The 25,335-nt window shown below is 35.7% G+C and overlaps 1 protein-coding gene across 2 annotated transcripts in view; it reads right to left on the bottom strand.

Annotated features, from left to right (window-relative positions):
• The window catches only part of UBR1 (ubiquitin protein ligase E3 component n-recognin 1), a 168,291-nt gene that overhangs the window by 64,047 nt on the left and 78,909 nt on the right, over positions 1-25,335 (bottom strand). For both annotated transcript variants that reach the window (XM_069105859.1, XM_069105860.1), the window contains exons 18-30: positions 24,599-24,664; positions 24,229-24,330; positions 23,598-23,661; positions 18,913-19,037; positions 16,372-16,424; positions 11,432-11,534; positions 9,762-9,810; positions 7,784-7,938; positions 6,783-6,882; positions 4,991-5,100; positions 3,435-3,521; positions 2,444-2,625; positions 82-287 (exon numbers count right to left, since the gene is read on the bottom strand). In XM_069105859.1, the coding sequence (XP_068961960.1) occupies positions 82-287; positions 2,444-2,625; positions 3,435-3,521; positions 4,991-5,100; positions 6,783-6,882; positions 7,784-7,938; positions 9,762-9,810; positions 11,432-11,534; positions 16,372-16,424; positions 18,913-19,037; positions 23,598-23,661; positions 24,229-24,330; positions 24,599-24,664 (1,402 nt within the window). The remainder of the gene's footprint in view (positions 1-81; positions 288-2,443; positions 2,626-3,434; positions 3,522-4,990; positions 5,101-6,782; positions 6,883-7,783; positions 7,939-9,761; positions 9,811-11,431; positions 11,535-16,371; positions 16,425-18,912; positions 19,038-23,597; positions 23,662-24,228; positions 24,331-24,598; positions 24,665-25,335) is intronic.

Consider the following 25,335-nt stretch of genomic DNA (forward strand, 5'->3'; position numbering starts at 1 on the left):
AGAGAGAGAGAGAGAGAGAGAGAGAGAGAGAGAATAAACACAAAAACAGGTGTAACCCAGAAGGATTTAGAATGTGCATACCTCCTGAGAGCTCTAGAGGCTTTCCCCTCTGCTGCGTCAAAGCACTGGATTTCTGGACACAGGCTGATAAAACCATGGCAGCATTTTCTAATTTTACTTCTTGCTCCTCCTGACATAAGATACAGGTCAGCATTTCCTTTTCACTAAGAGAAGGACCACGTTTAGGTCCCAATGCAATTCTAGAGTAGTCAATGGTCATAGGTACACTGCCAAAAGAAATTAATAGATATTAAAAAATGTTTACTTGAATTTTAGTCAATAATGTAAGAATCACAGAGTACCAAACAAACTGAACTAAGTATGAATCTCTGCTGTACTATACTACATGTATAGTCTTGGGCAAGCACCTTTAGGGAATGCTGGGACTTATTCTCTAATCTGTAAAATGAGGAAGTTGAATTGGCAGGGCCTTCAGGCCACATGTGGCCCTCTAAGTCCTTAAGTGTGGACCTTTGACTGAATTCAAACTTCACAGGCTGTTGCAATAGCCTTCTAATTGGTTCCTCTAACTCAAATCTCTACCTAACAAAGAGGGTCTACTATTCAGCTACTAAAGTAAAATACTACAGTTTGTTTGCTAGGTAAAGAGGTCATTCTCTGCCTCAATTCTTATTAAGCCTTAATCACTGAATAGGTGTTACCCCCATCAAACTGAGACCTGTTAAAACACCTTAGCTTGAAAAGGTCAAGGTTTTCAACTGCCACCTGGGCCATCTCCAGTCATTCTGATTTATATGTGGCCGCTGGACCAAGATGGGTCTGAAGGACAAAGTGAAGCTGGTAACTCTGCACAGCCGTCCCTGTCTTAAATCCAAATCACTTGTATGTCATGGCATCACCTCCTTGATGTCATGCTCTTCTTCAAGAACCAAGAAAAAACCACAAGTGATTCAGGATTAGGTCTGATCATGTCACACCCTCATCTTCAATACTCCAATGACTCCTGGTTACCAACAGGATCAAATATAAAGTCCTTTGTTTGGCATTTAAAATTCCTCAAAACCTGCCCTTTCTTACCTTTCCAGTCTTGGTATACTTTATTTATACCCCCAGCCCCACCAAGCATTCTGTGATCCAGTACTGGCCTACTTGCTTATTCCTGCCACATGATGCTATATCTCTTCTCTCTGTGACTTAACACTGATTGGTTGCCATACCTAAAATATTCTTTCTCCTCAACTCTTCCTCTGAAAATTCCTGGCTTCCTTCAAGACTCAGCTCAAAACCCACCTTCTGCAGGAAGCCTTTCCTAAACACTCCTTCCAGATGACTTTGCATTTACTCTGTATGTATGTTGTAAGTACCTATTTTATATTTACATTACATTATTTATCTCTCTCATTAGAATACAAGTTCCTTAAAAGCAGAGGCTGTTTTTGCCTTTCTCCATCCCCAACACAAGGATTAGCACGTAGTAGAAATTTCATAAGTGATTCTTGATTGATTGTTGACTGCCTGGCTGCTGAATGACTACAATTTTTACTTGTCAGTCACTGTACCTCTCAACTTTTGACCAATATCATTCTTCCAATACACAATTTGTCCATATTTCTGTTACTAGTGTTTCTGTATTTTTATCTGTATGTCTCCTAATTTCCTGAATTTGTTACTGTGGCTAATATGATAAATAGTCAATACTTGTTATTCAGTGTCTAAATTAAATGCCAGTATTCTTTTTTTTTTTTTAGCAAACTTGCTCAAGGTTACACGGCCAGTTATTTCTGGGTGTGGTGCCGAGTGTCTGAGCCCGGGATTTGATCTCCAGGTCATCCCAACACTGGAGCCAGTGCTCTTACTTGCTGAGCCACCTAGCTGCCCCTAAGCAATTGGGGTTAAGTTACTTGCTCAAGGTTACATGGCCAGGTGTTTCTGGGTGAGTGCTAAGTGTCTGAGCCCGGGATTCGATCTCCAGGTCATCCTGACACTGGAGCCAGTGCTCTTACTTGCTGTGCTACCTGGCCGCCCCCATGCCAGTATTCTTCATGTAGAGATGAAGCAGAATTTGTAGACAGCAAGAAAATGCTCATGAAGGGGAAAGAAAGGAACCTCCAAACATCAGATGATTAAGAATGACCATTTCTAGTTACATAAACTTTAAGATACTATTTGTCTTTTTTTAAAACCATAGAAATTATTAGGCAGTTTCTGTCCAAAGATTAAATTGAATTTAGATGATAAAAGTTTTAAAAATAAGTGTATTTCTTTATAGACAGGGTGTGTTAATTCTTTGGTATCACCATATTCAACATGTAGATTAAAATCTCTTCTGGCAATCATGGATTTCATCATATATATTAGGAAATATATTTTGTAAAGGATTTAATTTTTCTTGTAAAAGTGCAGACTTCATACTGTTTCTTACCTCTCTTCCTCTACAATGGAATTTTGTTTCCCTTGTATATCTAAGGTATTCTCATACAATAATTTGTGAGTTTCAATGAAATTCCTCTGTAAGGCTGACATCTGTGCCATGATCTTCTGGCGATGCAGCCTAGCAGCTTCTGCCTTTCTCTTGCGTTCTGCCTTTTCTTTATCCTGCGTACTCTGAATTTAAAGAAAAACAATAACAGAGAATACAGATGAAACTTATTATCATAGAGTTAAGTACATGCTACAAATCAGATCACACTATCAAAACTGAATTCCCTTAATCTTCCTATTTTTATTGTGTCTAGGGGTCTCTATTGGAAAAGGTTTTCTCCCTTTGGTAACTTAATATTGTTTTTAAATTGATGAGCCTTTACCTCAATTGTGTAAGTAAGGGTAACATCAATTCAGAGAACTGTTTAAATAATTTGCTGCAAATCAAAAGATGAAGTCAAAAGAGAAACTGAAAATATTTTAAAGTTCCTATTTAAAAGGTACTAAGATTTTTTTAAGAAAGGAAATTTACAAGATCACTTAGGATTCTTTGGCATATCTCTATTTACTAATCTTGTCTGAGAATAGTTCTTTTTATACTGATTAATAAAATATCAACTTCCTTGGTAATAGCTTTATAAACATCAATATCACTGTCAACCCACTGAATCAAAATATAAGATCCATAAATTAAATTCACCAGACCTAGTATACAATAGACAGACAACCTCAATAAATATTATTGGGATATAGTTCTTCAAGTTATTCTGATTCTTATGACAAAAAGTTTTAATAACTTTCCCAAGTACTGCTAGATCTACAAGGTATAATAGAATAATAGAAGAAATAAGAAGAGAACAGAAGAAAAAACATTAAGTCTCCATAAATTCCCTTAAAAATAAATAGCTACAAAATATCCATAATGTTCAAGGTCAAGGGAGAAACTAATTGAAATTATGGTGGAAAGACCCATATTGTCCTGCTTTTATTACCTCATCACTCTTGGTAAGTTCTGATCCCAATACAGTTGCTACCGATAAACTAGATTTTTCCCTCAATCGTTTCACGGTGTCAAACATCTATGAAAAAAGAATGAAATAGTAAATGAAAAGATGTGGTTGGCATAAATAAGCAAGGTAAATTATCTTATCCTCCCTTGTGAACATGGCCCCACTTATATCATTTAACCACTAAGCCATTTAAATGGTTTTTTCCATAAAGGCAAATAAGTTTTCTATTTTAGCTTTTGGCTTTCTTAATCAGTTGTCAGAGAAAATCTTAGGTAAATATGAAATTTTATGAAATCTACTTTAAGTACTTTCTTCCTTGAAACTATTATTTGATACCCTTTGTTTTTGTATCAGTTAAATTTCTCCAAGTATCCCTCCTTTCTTTCCCTACCTGAGAGCCAAATTCAAAAGAATTTTTAAAAAAAGAAAAAAATTAGCTAAACAATCAATAAATTAAAAAAAAAACTGGAAATATATGTACTATACCATACTCATTAAGCTCCTCTGCAAAGTAATTGGGAAAGGTGTTTTGAAAGCACTTTCAATGATCATTGCTTACACTGAGCCAACTCAGAGAAATCCAGGTTGTAATAGTCCTAAATATAACCTAGGGGCAGATAGAAGACTCAGTGGATAATGCACTGGAACTGGAGTCAGGAAGATCTGAGTTCAAATAATGTCCCCAGAGACTTGCTGGCTGTGTGACCTTGGGCAAGTCACTTAACCTCTTTTTGCCTTAATTCACTGGAGAAGGAAATGGCAAACCATTTCAGTATCTTTACCAAGAGAAAACCCCATGGGCAGTATGGTCACAAAGAGTTAGACATGACTAACTGACTGAAAAAGTGTAACCTCTCTAAAATGAAATGCAAGGAAATGAGATATTTGCTCAAATTCTAAATAACATTATTGTTGTTCACTTGTGTCTGACTCTTTGTCACCCCATTTGGGGTTTTGTTGGCAGAGACACTGGAGTGACCTGCCATTTCCTTCTTGAGTTCATTTGACAGATGAGGAATTAAGACAAATGGGGTTAAGTGATTTGTCCAGGGTCATGCAGCAAGTAAGTGTCTGAGGCTAGATTTGAACTCAGGCCTTCCTGACTCCAAGCCTGGTGCTCTATCTACTATCAATATTAGCTGCCAAAAAGTTGAACTGTGCTTTAATTTTTAATAATGATTTCTATTTGAAAATTCCCTATCTTAAAGGAGACAGGATTCATTACATTTTGTTCTGTTCTAACAATGTACTGAACACTAAAAAGACAGCCTGGCAAAGATCCTTTTTAGTGTAGATATTTTTTTTTAAAAACACAAACATGAGCAAAAGTGAGAACACTCTCAACAAGTGAGATAAATGATAACAAACTAGAAAATAGATAAATCTATCAGAGGAGGAGGAGGCTGTTTAGTACTGGAGGGTAGAGAAGACTACAGAGTTAGAAAAATAATAAAAAACTAGGGATAGAATAAAACTAAAATAATACACTTATTTTATTTATGTATCATTCAATATACAATTATTTTATTTTTATCTACCTGTAGTATCCAAATTATCATGTCCTTTTGAGCCTCCAATTGGGGAACTCCTTTCAGTTTTTCCAAAAGTGTCTGTATATTCTGAGCATTCCCAGATGAGCTTGCCAACCCTTTTTCAGAAAGTAAAAGTAGAATTGTACAAATTAATACATTTTACAATACCTTCACAATAAAGTATATGAATTTAGTTTCAGAATTATAATTATTGGCAATTATAATGAAAAAATCCTTATTACTTGAACATTTTCATTTTTCCCCTACCAAATCTTTTAACAAAGTTAGGATATAAGTAAAAACTGACTGATAGGTAAAATACATATTTTCCCTTCTTTTATTCACTCTTTACTGGAGGGGATAATAAAGAATAAAATAAAGAAAAAGCAGAAGAGAGAGATTATATACATAAATAATTATGCTATATTCCTAAATAATCAAAAATTCATTATTAAATTTTAGTATAGGAGATCTTTTGTTTTACTCCATCCACTGGTTATTAATTGATGAGTAATGATCCAATAAAAGAATCAGACTCTCTTTCCCTGTCTTCAACACCTCTATAAAAGAAAGTCCTATAACATTTCCAGAAAATGTGTTTCAGTGGCTTGAAAAAAACTAGAAAAAAAGGAAATGTATCCAGATCATGAATCTAAAACTTTCCTGTTTAGTTATAAGTTCTACCTACATAGTTCTGCTCCAAATAGTTTAAAAAATATTTATTCACTGTTACTGTTGCTTCAGAGATATTTTAAGTTTAATTCAAGCACATGAATGCCCTCTGCAACTTCTACTACAAGGTTTTGTGATTTAGTCAGTGTGGGTAGTTCCTCTACTGACACAGTTTGTAGCCGCATTTTGTCTTTCTCACAGGTGTTTCTAAGTTGTCATGGCTGAAAGATTAAATATTCTTTGGTCACTCTAGTCAAATTTAGGTAGTCTGGTTCTTGGACAACGGATCTATGCCCCATCACTGGGCCTATTACCGGAAACCTTTTCAGCATGATAGAATGAGCTAGTGGTTACCTAGGGTTATCTGAATATTATAAAGACGCATTAAAATAAGACTTTAGGGGGACCCTTTGCAAATATTTTACAAATGGTAATCTTGAAAACTAGGATCTTGCCCTACTATATTGATAATGGAATACCAACTAAATAGCAATTAGTTAATCTGGAAATAAGTGAGCACAAAAATTGTTGGGAAGAGCTGATACGCTCTGCCAAAAAGTGGTGACAAGCAATGAGATGCACAGCTCTTATGGTTGAACAAGGACTCAGTAGGTCTTTGCACAAAGGTACAAACATCTAGGGGTAGAGATGAGGTAGTTGTACTTCCTCTGATTGGGGTAGGAAGAACTATACCACTCTTCCTTCCCCTGATGACTGTTGTCTTCACACCTGTAATAACCAGCATTGTATAGTACCCCTGAGTCACTACCCTCAGGTGCCATCACTGCAGTATTCTTCTTTTAGACCACATTTCTCCAACTTCCATGAGGTCTACAGCCAGGCAACCAAGCACAACTGTATTCAGAAAGTATTCTGTACTAATGCTGCCACACACCTCTTCCCTTTGCCTCCCACTTACTCAAGTGCATTTGCTTCAGGTGCAGTTAGGGCTAGTTATTGCTCTGATAGTAACCAAAGTCAGAGATTCCTACTAGTAGAAATTATTAAGCAAGCACTAACGATACTAGAGACATCTTCTCAGCGACAGAAGGCTGTCTTGAGGATTACAATCCTATAATTTCACTTGCAAATCAGAATTTCATTGAAAAATCATAATCAGACATACGTGAAGCCTTATAGTAAAAGTCAAATGTTACTTCTTCTTCAGGAGCTCTTTGGAGCCGTTGTTTCTCTTCGAGCAGACCCAGAGCAAGAAGATGAAATACCTAATGGAGCAAAAAAGATGAGTAAGGAAGATTTTGGAAGAGAATGACTTTGCAGCAACAACATTAAGAAATATAAACAAACAAGGAAATATGGAAAGACTCATACATGGCAAAACAAAGTAGCATAAGGAAAACCAGAACTATAAACACACTGACTATAACTGAACAAAACCAAAAGCAACAAGACTTCAGATGTAGAAAGAGATACAGGGAAGGCAATTCTTGTCTATTTTTTGTTCATCTGTTTAGTTCTACACTGTTAAAAGATAAGGGTTTATGTAAGACTTTTCTTTCTTGTTTTTATGTTTATTTGATTCATTATCTTTCTAGTTTTTATTATAACTAGATGGCTACAGAGTCTACAATAATTTTTTAAATGTAAGAGGGATTTAAAGAAATAAAAAAATTCACACCTCTGAAGATGAGCAGAAATTCTTAGGAAAAATAAAAGCACTTTGTACAACAGAAGTCAAAACAACTCACATTTAGATAACACTTAAAGGTTTACAGAGCACTTTCTGTGCTTAATTATTAGTGTATCCATCATTGTTATTACTGTATCCATTTTATAGATGAGGATAATGAAACTCAGGGAGATAAAATGTCTTTCCCACAGTCACACACAGCTAGTAGTGAGAGATCTGGGATCAGAACATAGGTCCTTTAACCCAAAGACTAATATTATTTCTACTACATTAAGGAGATGATAAGTAAAAGGAACTGAGTAGAAATTGTTAAACATGAGAATATACTCCTAAGGGAAGCTGGAGAATCTCCTCTAGGGGATTTTAAGAATAGCTCAGATAAACAAGTGAAAGATTATTTAGTGCAGTCTTATCTCAAAGCAAACAGCTGGTCTAGGGGACTTTTTCTTATGAATACATATTGCCATTATACATACCATCTGGACCATAGCTTCAGTCCATAAGTGACTGTCCAGTTCCACTGCTCTACGCAGTATGGTTGTAAGAACGTATATCATGATATCACAGTTGAGAATATTAGCCACATTGCTGAAAGCAGGGCAGAATTCAGGAGGAGGTGGTGGTGGTAGTGCTGGTGGAAAGAAGGCCACATATATGTAAATTTCTATTGTAACAACTATATTCATTACCTCATACACAAACATAGATGATTAAGGACATAATGGACCAAAAGCAAGTTTTAGCTACATAAAAATCAGAAAAAGTCAATGTCAAGAAAAGAATCCCTGATTTAGAAAATAGAGGCCTCCTTCAGACCGAGATAGCTTCCTGAATGAAGGAAGACTGCATAATTCATATATACCTATGCCAGAAAAATATCTAAAATTGCATCAGACAGAAGCCCATGGACAATAAGAAAGCTGACCCAGTAAAGCCAGAACCAGAGAAGGCAAAGAAGATAGTAGTTTTCCAGGGCTACCAGAAACTGGATGGAGATTCATGTAGTTTACAAGGCTCTGTATTTGGACACAGCTAGAGCAGAGTTCTTCGACAGAGATCCAAGATAGTTAGAAACTCATAGCAGGAATCTTAAAAACCATGGGAGAGGCAGGGTTCAGATGGGACACCCTAGGCCCTAACTCTGTCCTCTGGCTTCACAGAAAAGACCTGAAAAATCAGTGTTCTGAAGCTCAAAGATCTTACAAAGTTTAACTTTAGAAAGTAGAGGTTAGTGCCCACATCAGAATAAAATGGGGTAAAAACACCCCACCCAAAATCATAAAAGGAGGCAAAGCCTGGTCTTGGCACAAATCCTTAATTTAGGAACTGAAGATGGACAGATGAGTAAAGTAAAAAATAGACGCCAACCAGTATTAAAAATGTCTGCAGGGGCGGCCAGGTGGCTCAGCGAGTAAGAGCACCGGCTCCAGTGTTGGGATGACCTGGAGATCGAATCCTGGGCTTGGACACTCAGCACCACACCCAGAAAGAACTGGCAGTGTAACCTTGAGCAAGTTACTTAACCCCAATTGCTTAAAAAAAAAAGTCTGCAAATCTAGAAACCTAAAAAAAAGGAGACTAATTCTGTAATAATCATAAGACTAAAAAGAAAAAACTGAATTTTCCACAGGGATTCGATGAATACCTAGAAGAAAAGAAAATAAGAGATTAAAAAAGAAAGAAAAGCTCTGAAGGAAAAAATTGAAAGGAGAATAAACAGCTTTGAATAGAAAGTAGTAAATCTTACCCAACTAACAGACTCTGAAAATTAGAATGGACAAAATGGAAACCAATGACTCCAAGAAACAGCAAGAAATATTAGAACAAAATCAAGATAAAAGAAAATATAATATACTTGCTAATATAAACAACTGACCCATAAGACAGATCAAAGAGAATTATCAGACTCCCTGAATAGTGTTAAAATGTGGAGGGGAGAAGAAAGGGTAGATACTATATTTTAAGAAAAAAGAAAGAAAAGGAAAGAAGAGAAGAGGAAAGGAAAGGAAAGAAGAAAAGAACTTGGGGAATAAATGAACAAACTGTGATAATAAATCACAAAACAGATGATTTTAGAGAATCCTGGGAAACATGAACTAATGTAGAGTGAAGTGAGAACTGAAAGAACAATTTATCCAAGGACAACAACACTATAAAAAAACAACTTCGAAAGACTTAAGAATTCTGATCAAAACAATAACAAACCATGCCTCCAGAAGGTATGTGATGAATGACGCATGTAAGCTCAAAATAAAATTTTAAAAGGAAAAAAAAGATATGTCACTGCTTCCATCACTCAAAACAAATTTTCTTTGCTCCCTTCCCTACTGATGTGAACCAAATCTTAAGAGATGAACAAGAAGCAAAAATTTCTCCTTTTTCTTGGCCGCCAAAAACAGTCCCTGCTCAAACTTCAAGCATAAAACTGGTTTAATTTACTATCTAACTTCTTACCTTCATCCTTGTTTTCTTGTTTTTTCCTTTTCTTCTGCATATGTTCAGCCTATAAAAGAAAATTTATCCCTAATTACATTATAGGAACCACAGAGAATAGTTACGTTTAAACAAGCATGACTAATATTAGGGCATTTTAGATTCCCAGTCTCTCTATATCATTTTCCACATTTATAAAATGAAGGGGCAGTAAAAAAGACCTCTAAGGTCCCTTGAAGCTCTATGTGTGGCTCTAAATACTGTTCTAGATAAAACACTAAACTAATTCTTAAAAGAAACAAAAATATAAGTTTAAATGCTATCACATTAGAAATACTGATGTAAAAGGCCTACTCGTTAAAGGACTTTAATGGATCACACATATTTTGACTGCCACTGTGATCAATCAAAATGACAACAATCAATAGCATTATGTCAACCTAAAAGTCAAGAAGTGGTTTAGAATAGTATTCTTCCAACCCTCTATTAATTGCTCTAAGAAGACTTTGAGGAACCTTCTCCAGTTCTTAAAACTGGAGTCCTGGTTGGAGAAGAGGAAGGGTTATGGGTAGGACGGGGAGAATAGAATGTGAAGTGCCCCCATCTATAAACTTCACTTCTAGCTTAGTGCTAAGTTCCCATGTCACAACAGGTAGAAGAGTAGGAGACTTGATTATCTCTAAGTTCAATTAAAGTGTTTAAAGGCATAGAATGGAGATATTTCTATTTTAATTAGAAGCAAGGTGGGGATGGGGGTGGGGAGAAAGGATGGGATTAGTGACACTCCAGTCCCTGGGTGTGGAACATTGCCTACATTAGAGATTTTTCCAGGTAATAATAAGAAAACCAAATTATTTATTCTTGGTGAAAGAAAGAAGACATTCCAGGTTTGCTTGCTGAATTTATAAATTTAGAAAAGAGCTGGAAACACTGTGCTGCTAAGAGTATTCAGAAGAATTCTAACTCAATTATTTTTGTTGTTGTTCAGTCATTTTCCCAGCAAAGATACTAGAGTGGTTTGCCATTTCCTTCTCCAGTTCATTTTGCAGATAAAGAAACTGAGGTAACAGGATTGACTTGCCCAGGGTCATACAGACAGTGTCTTAAGGCTGGATTTGAACTCAGGGAGATGAGTCTTACTGACTTCAGGCCTGGTGCTCTATCTATTCTGCCACCTAACTGTCATACATTATTTTTAGGATTCATCTTTGTCGACTAATATACACAAAAAGGGTTATTTAAAACAAAATGTACAAAAATTTGGCTTTGGGGTGAGGGTGTTTGGATGTGTGTGGGGGAGAAGGGGTTGTTTTTTAAGTACTCAGACTGCCTTTAATTTTGTGAATGTGATCTGAGATAACAGGCCATGACTTTTAAAATTTACAATTAAAAAACACATATATGAAAACACATATATAGGAGAATGAATGTGAAGTTCCCTTCTCTATAGATCTGACTCCTTTTCATAGATATGAAAAAGCATATATATATATATGAAAACAAAATCAAACAATGACCTCGAGACTCATTTGGGAAATATGTTAAAACTATTTTTCAAATGTGTTTGGGGTTTTCCTATTCCCCTCCCAAGGTGGGGCCCCTTTTTATTCTTTGTTCAATTTTCTTAGGAAAAAAGAGAAAAGAAGAAAGTAATAATGCTACCTTCTTGTCCTTTAGATATTATTTCCTACCTTGCTGTGTTGTGTTTTGGAGTAGTGATAAAAGAACATATTGAATTCTTTCATGCATTCCTCCTTCAGCTCATAAACTCCATGACCTGATACACCGGGTTTCCTAAAGATTTAAAATAAGCATAATAATAATGTTTAAAAGTCTTATTCAGACAAAATAAAAACTTGAAAATTAATACAAACTACAAAAATCTACAAAAATTAATCCCAATCATATGCTATTCAGTTTATCTGATGGAAAAAGAAACTTCTGTTACAGCAGAAAACCACAGGGAATAATGCACAGAATATGAATGCAACAGAATACCATTATGCTGAAATCAAGTTTCAGAGAAACTTGGGAAGACTTATATAAACTTATGAAGAACAAAGTGATCAGAATCTGAATAATTTATAATCACTGTAAAGACAAACTTTGAAAGACTTAAAAACTATAATAAATGCAATGACCACCCATGATTCCAGAGACCCAATAAAGAAGTGTACTACTTACTTCCTACTGAGTTGATGACATATGTATGGATTGAGACATATATTTTTTGGACATAGCCAATACAGGAATTTGTTTTGCTTGAATGTGTAAATATGAAAATTTGTTATAAGAGTTGTTGTTAAGTCGTTTTTCAGTCATGTCAGACTCTTTAGTACCCCATTTGGGGTTTTCTTGGCAAAGATAATGGAATGGTTTGCCATTCTTTTTTCCAGTTCATTTTACAGATGAAGAAACTGGAGCAAACAGGGTTAAGTGACTTGTCCAGGGTCACACTGCTAATAAGTGTCTGAGGCCAAATTTGAACTCATGAAGAAAAGTCTTCCTGATTCCAAGTCTAGTGCTCTATCCACTGTGCCATGTAGCTGCCCATATTTCTAGGGAGACTCTAAAGCTTTTGGAAGGGTTATGATCTGTACTATAAGAGGAAGTATCCATATTATTATTATTATTTTTTGCAGGGAGGAGGGGTGTACCCATGTTAAAGAGTATGTAAATCCACTTAAATATGTAAAAATAAGGAGAGGGTTACTAGGAAGTAATTGTTGTGTCTGAACAAAATACATTAATAAATTATTTCCCTAAAAGGCAATACAGGTATTCCCCTGTATGCCCAGAGTAAAGCAGAAGGAAGAAGGGTTCTCTATAGATGATGATGTGGGACCAAATGGTCCTATTTGCAGGTGATGTTACAATGACTGGATCAAAGCTTAGAACACTACAAAGACTCCTAAAAGAGATATACAACCATTCAAAAGTTCAGCTTAACAATTCAAATAAGGTAAATGAAGTAGACAAAATGAATGCCTACTGTTCAGACCAGAGGTCCAAACTTCTTTGATCATGCCACCCCATCAAGAAAATGTTGAGCACATAGCACCAATATATGTAAATTTATTAACTTATGAATTATATACATTCCAAATATACTAATAACTATGCTATAAAACAACACAGAATAGAAATTTTAAAAAGATTACAGAAACAAGGAGAAAATATGTGTTCCTAGAGACAATAGGAAGCCACCAGAGTAAAATGAATAGGGGAATGACATGGTCAGACCTTTGGGAAAATCATTTTAGCAGCTTTTACTTGTGTGGAAGATGGTCTGATAAAGAGAAGGAGAAAATTAGAAGGCTACTGAAATAGTTCAGACAAGAGGTGAGTAGGGCCTAAACCAGGGTGGTAACAATGTAAGGGGAAAGGAAGGGACAGATTTGAGAAATATGAGAGTGTAAACAAGAAGATTTGGCAACTAACCTGATATTCTGCTTTAGAGAAAGTGAAATGTTATTTAAGACACTGATACCCTCAATAAAAAAGGGAAAATTCAAAAAGGAGATGAATTTGGGAGAAAATGTAATGATATTTGCAATGCAGACTATAACCCATCCATACCTGCTTGTCCAGTAGAACTTATTCTATCCCACAAAAATGAGAATTCTGGGAATTCTACAATCAGTTGGGTTTATCTTTTCTTTTCTCCTTTTCCCTTTCCCTTTTCTTTTTTCCTCAGCAATGTGTAAAGCCTCATCAGACAGCCATTTTTATTTCTTGCTCTTCTTTTTCTTTGGAATAATTTTTACTGCTGCCTCCTGTACAAAACAATCTCTGTCCATGGTTCTTCAGGCATTCTTTCTATCAGATCTAATCCCTTAAATCTATTCATTACCTCCACTTCATATTCATAAGGGATGTTATTTAGGTCATACCTCTATGATCTGGTGGTCTTCCCTATTTTCTTCAAGTTACGCCTGAAATTTGGAATCCCATTTTTGGGATCTGAGCAACAGTAAGCTACAAGTCTTGTTTTAACTCACTATATAGAGTTTCTCTACCTTTGGCTGCAAAGTATATAAGCAATCTGATTTCTCTGTTGACCATCTGGTGACATCCATGTGTAGAATTGCCTTTTAGCGATTTGGCGGAAAAAAAAAAAAGTGTGTGCTATGAGCAGCAAATTGTTCCAGGACAGGGAGGGAAGAAGAGTACAAAGCAGAGCAGACATCAAATCGGAAGAGCTTTAGACAAAACATGTGAAGGCAAAGCATAAACTTCTAAACTTCTTTTAACAGGTACTTATTGTTTTATTCTATTGGCTAGTCAAGCTCATGCACACACACACACACACACACACTCTAAAAATCTGGCTACCATCAAATTTTGCTTTCTTCACTAGTTTTACAAAATCTTAACATACAGCAGAAAACTTCTAGCTTCTTCTAATGTGTGTTCTGATACTCAACTGGACTTCATTCCTAAAAGCCTTTAACATGGTTCCTCAACAAACATTCCTTTGTTTATTAAGTCCCCTCTAAGAAATAACTAAACAGAACCAAACCCTACTTATAGAAAAATGCCCACTGGCAGAAGAAAGCATGTGGAGTTAAGAGCCTTCCAAGGGAGGATGGCAGTATCTAGGTCAATAAGAAGTATGCTTGCAGAAATCTTGTTTGGAGGTTGAAACTCAGAAAGGCCTCACATGATTTCTTAGCAAGGAAAATGACAGATAACTGAACCCTTAGGAGATGAAGTGATCACTGAGAGAATATATAAGAAAGAGAGGAAATAAGACATAGATTTTCATCCACCTTCCATCCCCTAAATCCCATTCCCCCATGGCACTATAAAATCAAACCTATACATTTTCCTCAAAATATTTTTCAAGAGGGGAGGCAAGGTAGCACAGTGACTAAGAGCACTGGCCCCAGAGTCGGGATGACCTGGGATCAAATCTGGGCTCAGACACTCAGCACCCACCCAGAAACAACTGGCTGTGTAACCTTGAGCCAAGTTAACCCCAATCACTTCACCGGCCCCAGAATCGGGGTAACCCAGGATCGAATCCCGTCTCAGATACTTAGCACCACACCCAGAAATAACTGGCCGTGTAACCTTGAACAAGTTACTTAACCCCAATTGCTTTAAAAAAAAAATTCTTCAAGATTCATAACTTAATTTTGCAGTTTTTTAAAGTTTCTATCATAAACTCTTCAAAGAAATGAATCAGAGCATATTCATAGCAGTGACAGTATCCATTTATTTAAAATAAATTTTTAAAATATAAAATATTAAAAAAATAAACCCAGGGAAGGAATTTTTTTAAACTAATAAAATATATTTCTCCTTCAACCATCAGCTAGTTTTTTTTCTTTAAACAACATAATATTTTTGTTAGTCAAGAGTTTCTTTTAAAAAAGACACCATGGAAATGCTAGAGAAATGTACCACAATTGTAATATCACAATTTATGTCTAAATTTCACAGTTTATAGTTACTCAATTACTTTTAGATGTTCCCAGTTTAAGCACTGTTTTTAAATTCCCTGCATTTTTTTTTAATTATACCATAAGAGCTCTATTCTTGGAATAGTATCTGGAGAGAATGGATCATCAGATTGGGCCTATGGGCCACAGAGTAACAAATACTTATAAGATTTCACTCATCACTTCCAGGAAGAATCAGCCATAGTAAAATGTAATCAACCAAATTTATGTAAGGTGCCCTTCTGTAACCATGTAAATCCCCTTTCTTTTCATACCCCTTACTTCCTTAAGTCCAACCATGATTCTTTCCCTAGATGCCTTTGTATTAAGTCCACAAAAGAATCTATTCCATGGACAATTCTTGCAATCAGTTGTCAGTCAACTAATCAATGACTTGCTGGATTTGAGTCCTCTCCTCCCAACCCTAATCCCACTAAAGATTTCTAATTGTTTGCGCTTATTCACATTTAACAAACTCCCTCAGCATTCCCCTTAGGCTTTGGATGTCCTAACAAAATTAACTTGAGGTATGGTCGGCCTCAGAAATTTTTATATTTGAAAAGAAAACTTGAGCACCCACCCAGAAACACCTGGCCGTGTAACCTTGAGCAAGTTACTTAACCCCAATTGCTTAGGGGCGGCCAGGAGGCTCAGGATTAAGAGCACCGGCTCCAGTGTCGGGATGACCTGGATCAAATTCGGGCTCAGATACTCAGCACCACACCCAGAAATAATAACTGGCCGTGTAACCTTGAGCAAGTTACTTAACCCCAATTGCTTTAAAAAAAAAAAAAGAAAACTTGAAAAAGGCTTCAAACTCAAAGGAAGAATGCTGTGATGAAGAAATAATAGGTTTTGTCTACATGGTAAATCATAGCTATAAAATCATGGTGCTCTATGTCCAAGACAACATTATCTGGCTTTGCCATGATTTTAATAGACAATTAAGAAATACCTTTTCTTGAGGTTTTGTAATAAAATCTTCTTTAAAAGAAATTTTAAAAAGGTCTCCTGGTTTCTAATAATATTGAATTAACTTTTAAATATTTCTTTGTGTGCTTGGAAATAAATATTTTGGAGGGTTAGATTCTGAAAGTTCAGATAAGCATTTTTTAACTTCTACAAAGCACATGAAAAATAATAATACTAAACTTTAAAAATAATTTTAAATACTAAGCACTTACTTAAATATGGCCACTTTGTTGATGACTTTCTCTAAGCCAGTTTCATTGTTTTCCTGTGGAAATAATATTTTTGTTATTTGCCTTTATATATTATTCTTTTTCTGTTATCACATGACAGAAACCTTCACAACTCTGTCAGGCAACTATACTGCTCTGTAAATGATAATAAAAAGTCAATCTACAGTACAAAAAAGAGGAAATTAAATTTTAGTTTTTTGGGCAAATTTTCCTAACCAAAATCTCAACTGTCCCATCAGTTTTAGACAGCAACGTCATCAATCTTCTAGTAAAGTTTGGCTTCATATAATTTTTTATAAATTATTAGTTGATCAAGTATAAAGATCTTTTTGTTGCAAAGTATGAAGATGAGTCAATAAATAAGGAGGATTTTAATTTTTATACACATCTCTAATGTTCATATTATATATATATTATATATATATATATATGTTGTCACTACTGAGTCTGAATATATAGCATTCATGGTTTCTGCAATATAAAGTTGGAAACATTTTTATTCACGTTTCTGAAATAAAAGTATTTGAAGACAGGCTTACATTCACCTTACTGACTTCTCACACAAATATCACCAATTGTAGTAAGCAAATACAGCTATAATGCACTAATACCTATAAAACAAGGCTACAAAATAGAGAATTCAACTTGTGATCTATACCAAAATGTATATTTATGTAGATTTTCAAATGTAATTCACTCTAATAAGCTTAAGCTATTATTTGTTGAAACTAAGTTTCTAAGTGTTCACTCTCTACATACTATTTCACAAAAAGCTGTTTATAGTAAGAAAATTCAATTTTATTTATTTAAGTGATAAAAATAAGATTTGGGTATCTACAGTCTTTCTCTTAGAAAATCTAGAAATGTATGTTTCTTAAAAAAAAAATGGGGCAGCTAGGTGGTGCAGTGAATAGAGCACCGGTCCTGGAGTAAGGAGGACCTGAGTTCAAATCCACCCTCAGACACTTAATACTTACTAGCCATGTGACCTTGGGCAAGTCACTTAACCCCAATTGCCCTGCCTTCGCCCCTCCAAAAAGCTAAAAACAAAAAACAAAAAAACCCACATCTCTCAAGGCAAGATGGCGTGGCTATGTGGCACAGTGGTTAAAGTGCCAGGCCTGGAGTCAAGAAGATGCACATTCTTTTTTTTTTTTTGCTTTTTGGAAGGGAGAGGGCAGGGCAATTGGGGTTAAGTGACTTGCCCAAGGTCACACAGCTGGTAAGTGTTAAGTGTCTGAGGTCAGATTTGAACTCAGGTCCTCCTGACTCCAGGGCCAGTTCTCTATTTACTGTGCCACCTAGCCGCCCCTGAAGACTCACATTCTTGAGTTTAAATCTGGTCTCAGACACTTACAAGCTATGTGATCTTGGGCAAGTCACTTCACCCTGTTTGCCTCAGTCTCCTCAACTATAAAAAGCTGGAGAACTAAATGGCAAACCACTCTAATATCTTTGCCAAGAAAACCCCAAATGGGGTCATAAAGAGTTGGACACAGCTAAAATATGAATGACAAGGGAAGAAGTGAAAAATCTGAGGTGGCCCTGACTTATAAGCCAAACTGAGTCTTTCACTGAAGATCATTTTGATGAGTTTCTGAAATTTACCAGGAAAAAAATCGCTCATTATAATGAAATTGTAAAGGAATACAAATAATCTGAAGTTACTAACAAAGAATTGATATGAGGAATATCCCTGTTCCACCTCTATAGAGGGAATAAAAAAATAGAACCAACTACTAGACTATTTCACATTTAATTTTTATTCTAATTCAAAACAGCCTAGTGTAATTGAAAGAATACTGATTGCATTTGGAGTTGAGATATGGATATGAATCCCACTCTAATGCATTTTACATGATTGTGGGCAAGTATGAAGCATTTTGAATTTTGGTTTTCTCATTTATAAAGTGAATATAATTACACTATCTACCACACAGGACTGTTATGAAGGAAAGTACTTTATAAACCTTAAAATTCTATTAAATAGGGGTGGCTAAGTGGTGCAGTGAATAGAGCACTGGCCCTGGAGTCAGGAGGACCTGAGTTCAAATCCGGCCTCAGACACTTAACACAAAAACTTGCCATGTGACCTTGGGCAAGTCACTTAACCCCAATTTCCCTCCCCCAAAAAAGGCAAAAAAAATTCTATTAAATGATCACTTATTATCTTATCAGAAAAATAAATGGGTTATAATCATAACACTCTTTGGGACACTTGAGGATACATACATGTATTTTCAATATTACAAAAGATTTTTGATCTTCATTAGTTCAAATATTCTATACCAGCAGAAATCACAACTCAGTCATGCTTCAGCATATTTTCAGTTTTTGTGTCCACAAATGCAACCCTTACATGGTGGTAAAACTTTTGAGATGTGTGTCTACACAGATATAAATATATCACAATATTTCCGGAAAAACCTTTTTTTAAGAAGCTCTGATTTAATAATTAGCAAAGGACCAGGGGGCCTAAAAAGTGATGATTTTTTAATTGAAGGGGAAAAAATACCTACTCACATTCTCTGGCAAGGATTTGGCAATGATACTATGAGGCATTGGCTCAATGCAAAGTAAGTGGATAATTTCCCTCATGATAACCTCTTCTTTGTTCACTTTGCCCACTCCAGGCACATAACGCTCCCCTAATAAGAACAACAAAGGAAAAATGAAAAATGATGCATGTTAGAACACCAGTACTATTTATTTAAATTGTAACTGCCCATATGGCACTTATAAAATAACATTTCATGAAATCTCAGTCCTGTGTGGTAAATGATAAATATTATTTGCAAAAAGGCTCTCTAAATTTAAACCCTCTAGGATAGTAAACACTTAATAATTACTCATTCATTCATCCATGCATTCATCAATCTTACCCATCCTTCAAACTAAAAAGTTCCCTTAAACTAAATTAGAAAATATTTCTAATTATGACAACCTCTAGTCAATTTAAATCTGGTACAGAGCACCTGAAGAGTTGATATCACTGAACTCTTTCTTCTTCAAACGCTTCACTAATCAATAACTTGCCCTTATTCTGCCTATTCTGAAAAAGGAATAAAATGACAATTCCTTTTTAAAGGACTTGGCAAGATAACTTTATTATTGAACAAGAAAAAATATGAACAAACTGGTATTGCTACAGTTGCAACTTCACTAATCCAAACTGCAAAAAAGGAAGCCATGGGGGCAGCTAGGTGGGGCAGTGAATAGAGTACCAGCCCTGGAGTCAGAAGGACCCGAGTTCAAATGTGGCCTCAGACACTTAATACTTACTAGCCACGTGACCTTGGGCAAGTCACTTAAACCCAATTGCCCTGCCTCTCCCCTCAAAAAAAAAAAGGAAGCCATGTAGCCAGATTCTTCTTTATCACAGCCATCAATCACATGAGCCTATAAGCAGTAACAGGGAACCTCTCATGCTCCAACTGCCATCTAGATGCCAATTCCAGTTTCTGGAGCTCTTTACCATTAGCTTCTGTGGTGGTACTGTAAGAATATCTGGTCTTGGGGTGCCTTGGTGGCACAATGAATAGAGCACCGGCCTCTGGAGTCAGGAGGACCTGAGTTCAAATTTGACTTCAGACACTTAACACTTACTAGCCGTGTGACCTTGGGCAAGTCACTTAATCCCAATTGCCCTGCCTTCCCCTCTGCAAAAAAGGTAAAAAAAAAATACCTGGTCTTGTCATGAGAGGGATCCCTTGCATAATGGAATTTTTGTAGTTCAGGAATTTACTCTAAAGTAAATCATTTGTCTACCCATTAAACTTCCAGTTTCCACGAGATAGAGCAATCCTGAAGTACAACTCTGACCAAGTTACTTAACTGCTCCCAATATCTACATCCTAAGCATCCAACATGAGGTCCAACTGACCTTAGGAAATGAACTACCTGAGATTTTAGGCAGAAAAATACTTAAATAGTTAATACACAACCCGTAGCCCAATAGGGTTTAATTACCTGCCTGCCACTACCATTGTGTAATGGATACCAGGTGTCATGATTGCAGGCTTGACTCAGATAATATTTAATTGCTTAGCTTGTTGAAATGCCATCTCTCTACTTTGTATTCCCATAGACCACTTCAATTCTTCTACAACACTTACCATATTATGCCTGTCTTCACTGTGCTACTATGTTTTCTAAAAATAAGTTTTACTTATATCTTTACATCGTTTCAATTTCCTCCATGTGTCCCTCTTCTGTCTAATTCTAGAGAGTAATTCCATATAACAAAGAATTTTTTTAAAAGGAAAAAATCAGCAAAATCTAGAGCTCTCTACATATATATATATATACATATGTATGTATATAATCTAACAACATATGTAATGTTCCACACTCATTGATGCCCCCCACTTCTGCAAAGGAATGGGATAAAGGTATCTTCTCATATGTCTTCCTAGAGGCCAATCTTGTTCTTTGTAATTACGCAACATTCATTTTTGTTTAGTGATTGTTCTTTGAATTTACATTGTGGCAGTAGATGCCTAATAAATGCTTGTTGACTACTTGTATTCTGACTCTGCTCACTTCACTCTGAATCTTTCTTTCATGTAAGTCTTTCCATGCTTCTCTGTATTCATCATGTACATCATTGCTTCTTGTTCTTGTTTCAGTCATGTCCAATTCTTTGTGACCCCATTTGGAGTTTTCTTTTCTTTTTTTTTTTTTAAAGCAATTGGGGTTAAGTAACTTGTTCAAGGTTACATGGCCAGTTATTTCTGGGTGTAGTGCTAAGTATCTGAGCCCAGATTTGTTCCCAGGTCATCCCAACCCTGGGGCCGGTGCTCTTACTCACTGTGCTACTTGGCCACTCCCATTTGGAGTTTTCTTGACAAAGATACCAGAGTGGTTTTTATTTCCTTCTCCAGCTTATTTTATAGATGAGAAACTGAGGCAGAGTTAAGTGACTTGCCCAGGGTCACACAGCTAGTAAACATCTGAGACTGCATTTGAATTCAGATCTTCCTGACTACAGGGTTTGGACTCTACCCACTGTGCCACCTAGCTGCCCCACATAATTTCTTTTAGCACAGTAATGTTTCATTACATTCATGTACCACAATTTGTTTGGCTATTCCCCAGCTGACAGGAATCTACTTTGTTTCCAATCCTTTGCTACAACAAAAAATGCACCTCTGCTACCAGTTATACTCTCCATAAGGACAAGGATGATGTCTTCTGCATCATGGCATCTATAGTAAATGTTTGCTGAACTGAACAGACTTAGAATCACAGAATCCTAGAGCCATTAAGGCCTTTAGAGCTTATCTAATCCAACCTCATCATTTTACAAATAAGGTAACTGAAACCTGGCGGGGGAAAAAAAACTTCTTTAAGGTCACAGAGCTAGCAGCAGCACCTACGTGATCAGCTATATCTCTCTGATCCTTATTCCAGGAGTCATTCATTACATTATAGCATGCTGCCCTTTATTATGAAAAATCTTCTTAAAATACTTTGGCCACCAAATGAATTTATACCTAAAAATACAATGTCTTTTATCAATCATATTTCAAATCATATTGGGGATCAGGGGAGTGATAAAGGGGGCTGCCCAGACCTATAATCTAACTGATGTTGGGAACTGCAGGTTAATTTACATAAGCTTCCCTTACCACTGCATTAGCAACTTAAAGTCTTGGAAAATTGCCTAAGGCAAAGGAGTCAAACATGCACATGGAAGCCTGAAATATGTGGAAATAGATTAAAATGCAACTGGAAAATATTTAACTAAATAAATAAAAATACAAAAGAACACAGATAATGTTAATATATGGTTTTCTAAGTCAATATGCAGGTACAGGGACCTTGTGGGTCCTGTTTGCATTTGAATTTGACATGACCAATCTAGGGCTTGAACTGAGGGCTTCCTGATACAAACTTGCTTTCTCTCTATTACACCACACTGCCTCTCTTCTAGTCACATATTTCTGATTTTAAAAGGTAAAAATATGAATATTACTTTAAATATTCAAAACAAAAATATTAAAAATAAAAATAATAGTATCTTAAGAACTTTTCTATTTATCTCCACTAAAGAAAAAACAATTCCAAAAGTCTTAATAGTTTGGCAGTTCTATCAACTTAAAAATGTCTTAAATGCCTAATTGTATATCTTAAATAATTCTATGACTATCTTTCTAAACTTTTCCTTTACAACTTACTGTTCTCTTACCTTCAACCAGTGATGCCTATATAATTTGTGGACTGGGGTTGGGCGGGGGAACATACATACACTTCTAAAGACCAAAATATCCAGGTCTTGTTTGCAATGACAGTTTAACTATATCATCTGTTGAAATATGTGATTACCTAACAAACAGCTATTTGAAATAGATCAAGTGTTAACAAAAGCTCACATGTATATGAGTTTTATAAATGTTACTTCACATATTTTATTTCATTTGATCTATGCAAGCACTGCCAAAGAGGGTAGATAGGACAACTAAGTATTTTTCTCCTCATTTTCTAGATGAAGAGATTGAGGTTCAGAGAGATCATGTGCTTTGGCCAAGGTCACAGAGCTCATCAACAGAGCACCTGGGACTTGAACTGATCTTCTAAAGTCCATATTCAATGTTTTTTGCTCTACCCAAGCTGCCAAACAATGAAACTGTCCTTTAAATTCAGAACCTTTAAACTAATTTCTGTTAATCAAGGTATACTTAGGTTAACTGCAACTGTATTATGAAATTTCCACCTTTAATAGTCAATGTAAATGTTCAAGACTACTGATAGTACAAGAAAATAGTTTTGCTTCCTCTGATCCATTCATAGAAAAATGTCCAACATTCCCACGTCACTGTGATAGAAAACAATGAAAATAAATTTAGCTAAAACAGTATCTTCTCATAATACCTTCAATACCTTCAATATCTTCTCATGCCTATCAACAACAGATTTGCAGGTTTTTTTCATCTAAGTTTCCCCTCCTTGAGATAAAGTATCATTGATCTAGACACTTCAAGTCAATATATATCAAGCAACCAAAAAGCAAATATCTAAATCCTATGCTTTCTGGCAGTGGCTACCCAAGCTTTTTAGTCATAATTTATCTTAAAATTAGTAATCTGCATTGCATTAGGAGAATGGATTAAATAAAATTGCAGCAACCTCATTAATTCTCCTTCTAAAAACAATAATAATCTATTTAGAAAATACTTGTTTTAATTATGTTACCTCAAGATTCTTACCCACAATGTAGATGATGAGCTGAAGCATTTCTTCTATTAGTGCATTATATTGTTTAATCAAATCCTACAAAATTTTTAAAAAGAATAAATCAGTTATATTAGAACATAAGAACTGAAAAATGTCAGTTCAATGGCTTATTTATTTCCATATTTTCAGGCTCTGACTGTGGCACCAGGGCAATGATAATCGGTCTCAAAAGGCTAAGGATGTACCCCCATATTTTACTAGCTTTCTATAAAAGAACATTCAACAATGAAACTAATTCTAACTAACCTTTACTCCTTCCTTCTCTTATTAGTTTCTTCCCTCCCTGACTGGAAGATAAAGTAGTTTCAGATTCAAGGTTGTCACCCATGGTGGGAGTATACTTTACTTAGTAGAAGTGGATATTCAGTTGTAGAAAGTGAACATTACAATATATGATTAATTAGAAAAAAAAAAAGCTTTGTCTTGTCCTGTCATCTAATGTCTTCCAAGAGACTCCAAAAAGTTAAGAGGTGTTATTTTGTACATCTCAAATGACCAACTGGCATGGTAACCTCTAAATACTAATGCAATGAAACCATGATAAAAGGATGTTCAATACTGATATCAATGGAATGGCTTCACCTACATTGTTCTGTTACTTACCTGGTCCTTCGTGGGAACAAGCTTCCTAAAAGCATCAATCAGTTCATATCTCTGAAGTATCAATAACAAGAAATTGTTGGAATCCATCAAAGATGCACCAATCTGTGTGATATACCCAGAAGTATAAATAACCACAAAATTTCTCATTTGCTAATAACTTTAACTTGGTTTTCACATAAGCATCAGGAAAATTACAAAAGAAGCTAGTGCAGGATTATCCAGTAGCAGTTTTCATCATTATCCTACCATATTGTGCACTAACAAAGAAATAAAAGTTGATAAAATTAAGAAATAACTACAATAGCTTAAGTACAGAAGATTTTGAGGAGTAATAAGGTACTAAACACCAGTTATAATTAGAGATTACTACCTGAAGCATGATGATATCTTTGTCATACATTTCCTCTCTGCATTTAACATCTTGATAATAAAATACCTATAAGGTAAGAACAAGTAAATAGATGTAAAAGGAAGAAATTTTAATTAAAGTTAACAACAAACAATTCTTACTAATCTGGAAATTGGAGAAGGAAATGGCAGACCACTCCAGTATATTTGCGAAGAAAATCCCATAGACAGTATTGGCATGCTATGATACATGGGGCCACAAAGAGTTGGACATGACTGAATAAGTGAACAACAACAACAAATCTTGAAATTATCTAAGGATAGTAAGAAGTTAGGGAAGCTGTACTAGTGGCTAAAGTCTTATCAGTTACTCTAGTCATATTTGAGGGCTAGCTCTCAAAATTTTCCCTCCCCCCCCTTTTTTTTGCTTTTAGGAGGGCAATTGGGGTTAAGTGACTTGCCCAAAGTCACACAGCTAGTAATTGTGTCAATTGTCTGAGGCCGGATTTGAACTCAGGCCCTCCTGACTCCAGGGCCGGTGCTCTATTCACTGCGCCACCTATCTGCCCCCCTTCCCTTTTACAATGAAGGAGAACATGATACTGTAAGATAAATAGACTGCAAAGAGACAACTTTGAATATAAAAACTGTGACCTGTATGCCAATTAGCAAACATTTCTTAAGGACCTCTTCTATGTAGAGTACTATCTCTGGGGAAAATGGCTTGGACAGAACATGGTATTGCACTACTCCCCACTC

The sequence above is a fragment of the Petaurus breviceps genome, unplaced genomic scaffold (genome assembly GCF_028583685.1).
Source record: "Petaurus breviceps papuanus isolate PSGF00001 unplaced genomic scaffold, PetGlider_PUasm1.0 77, whole genome shotgun sequence".
NCBI lineage: Eukaryota > Metazoa > Chordata > Mammalia > Diprotodontia > Petauridae > Petaurus > Petaurus breviceps.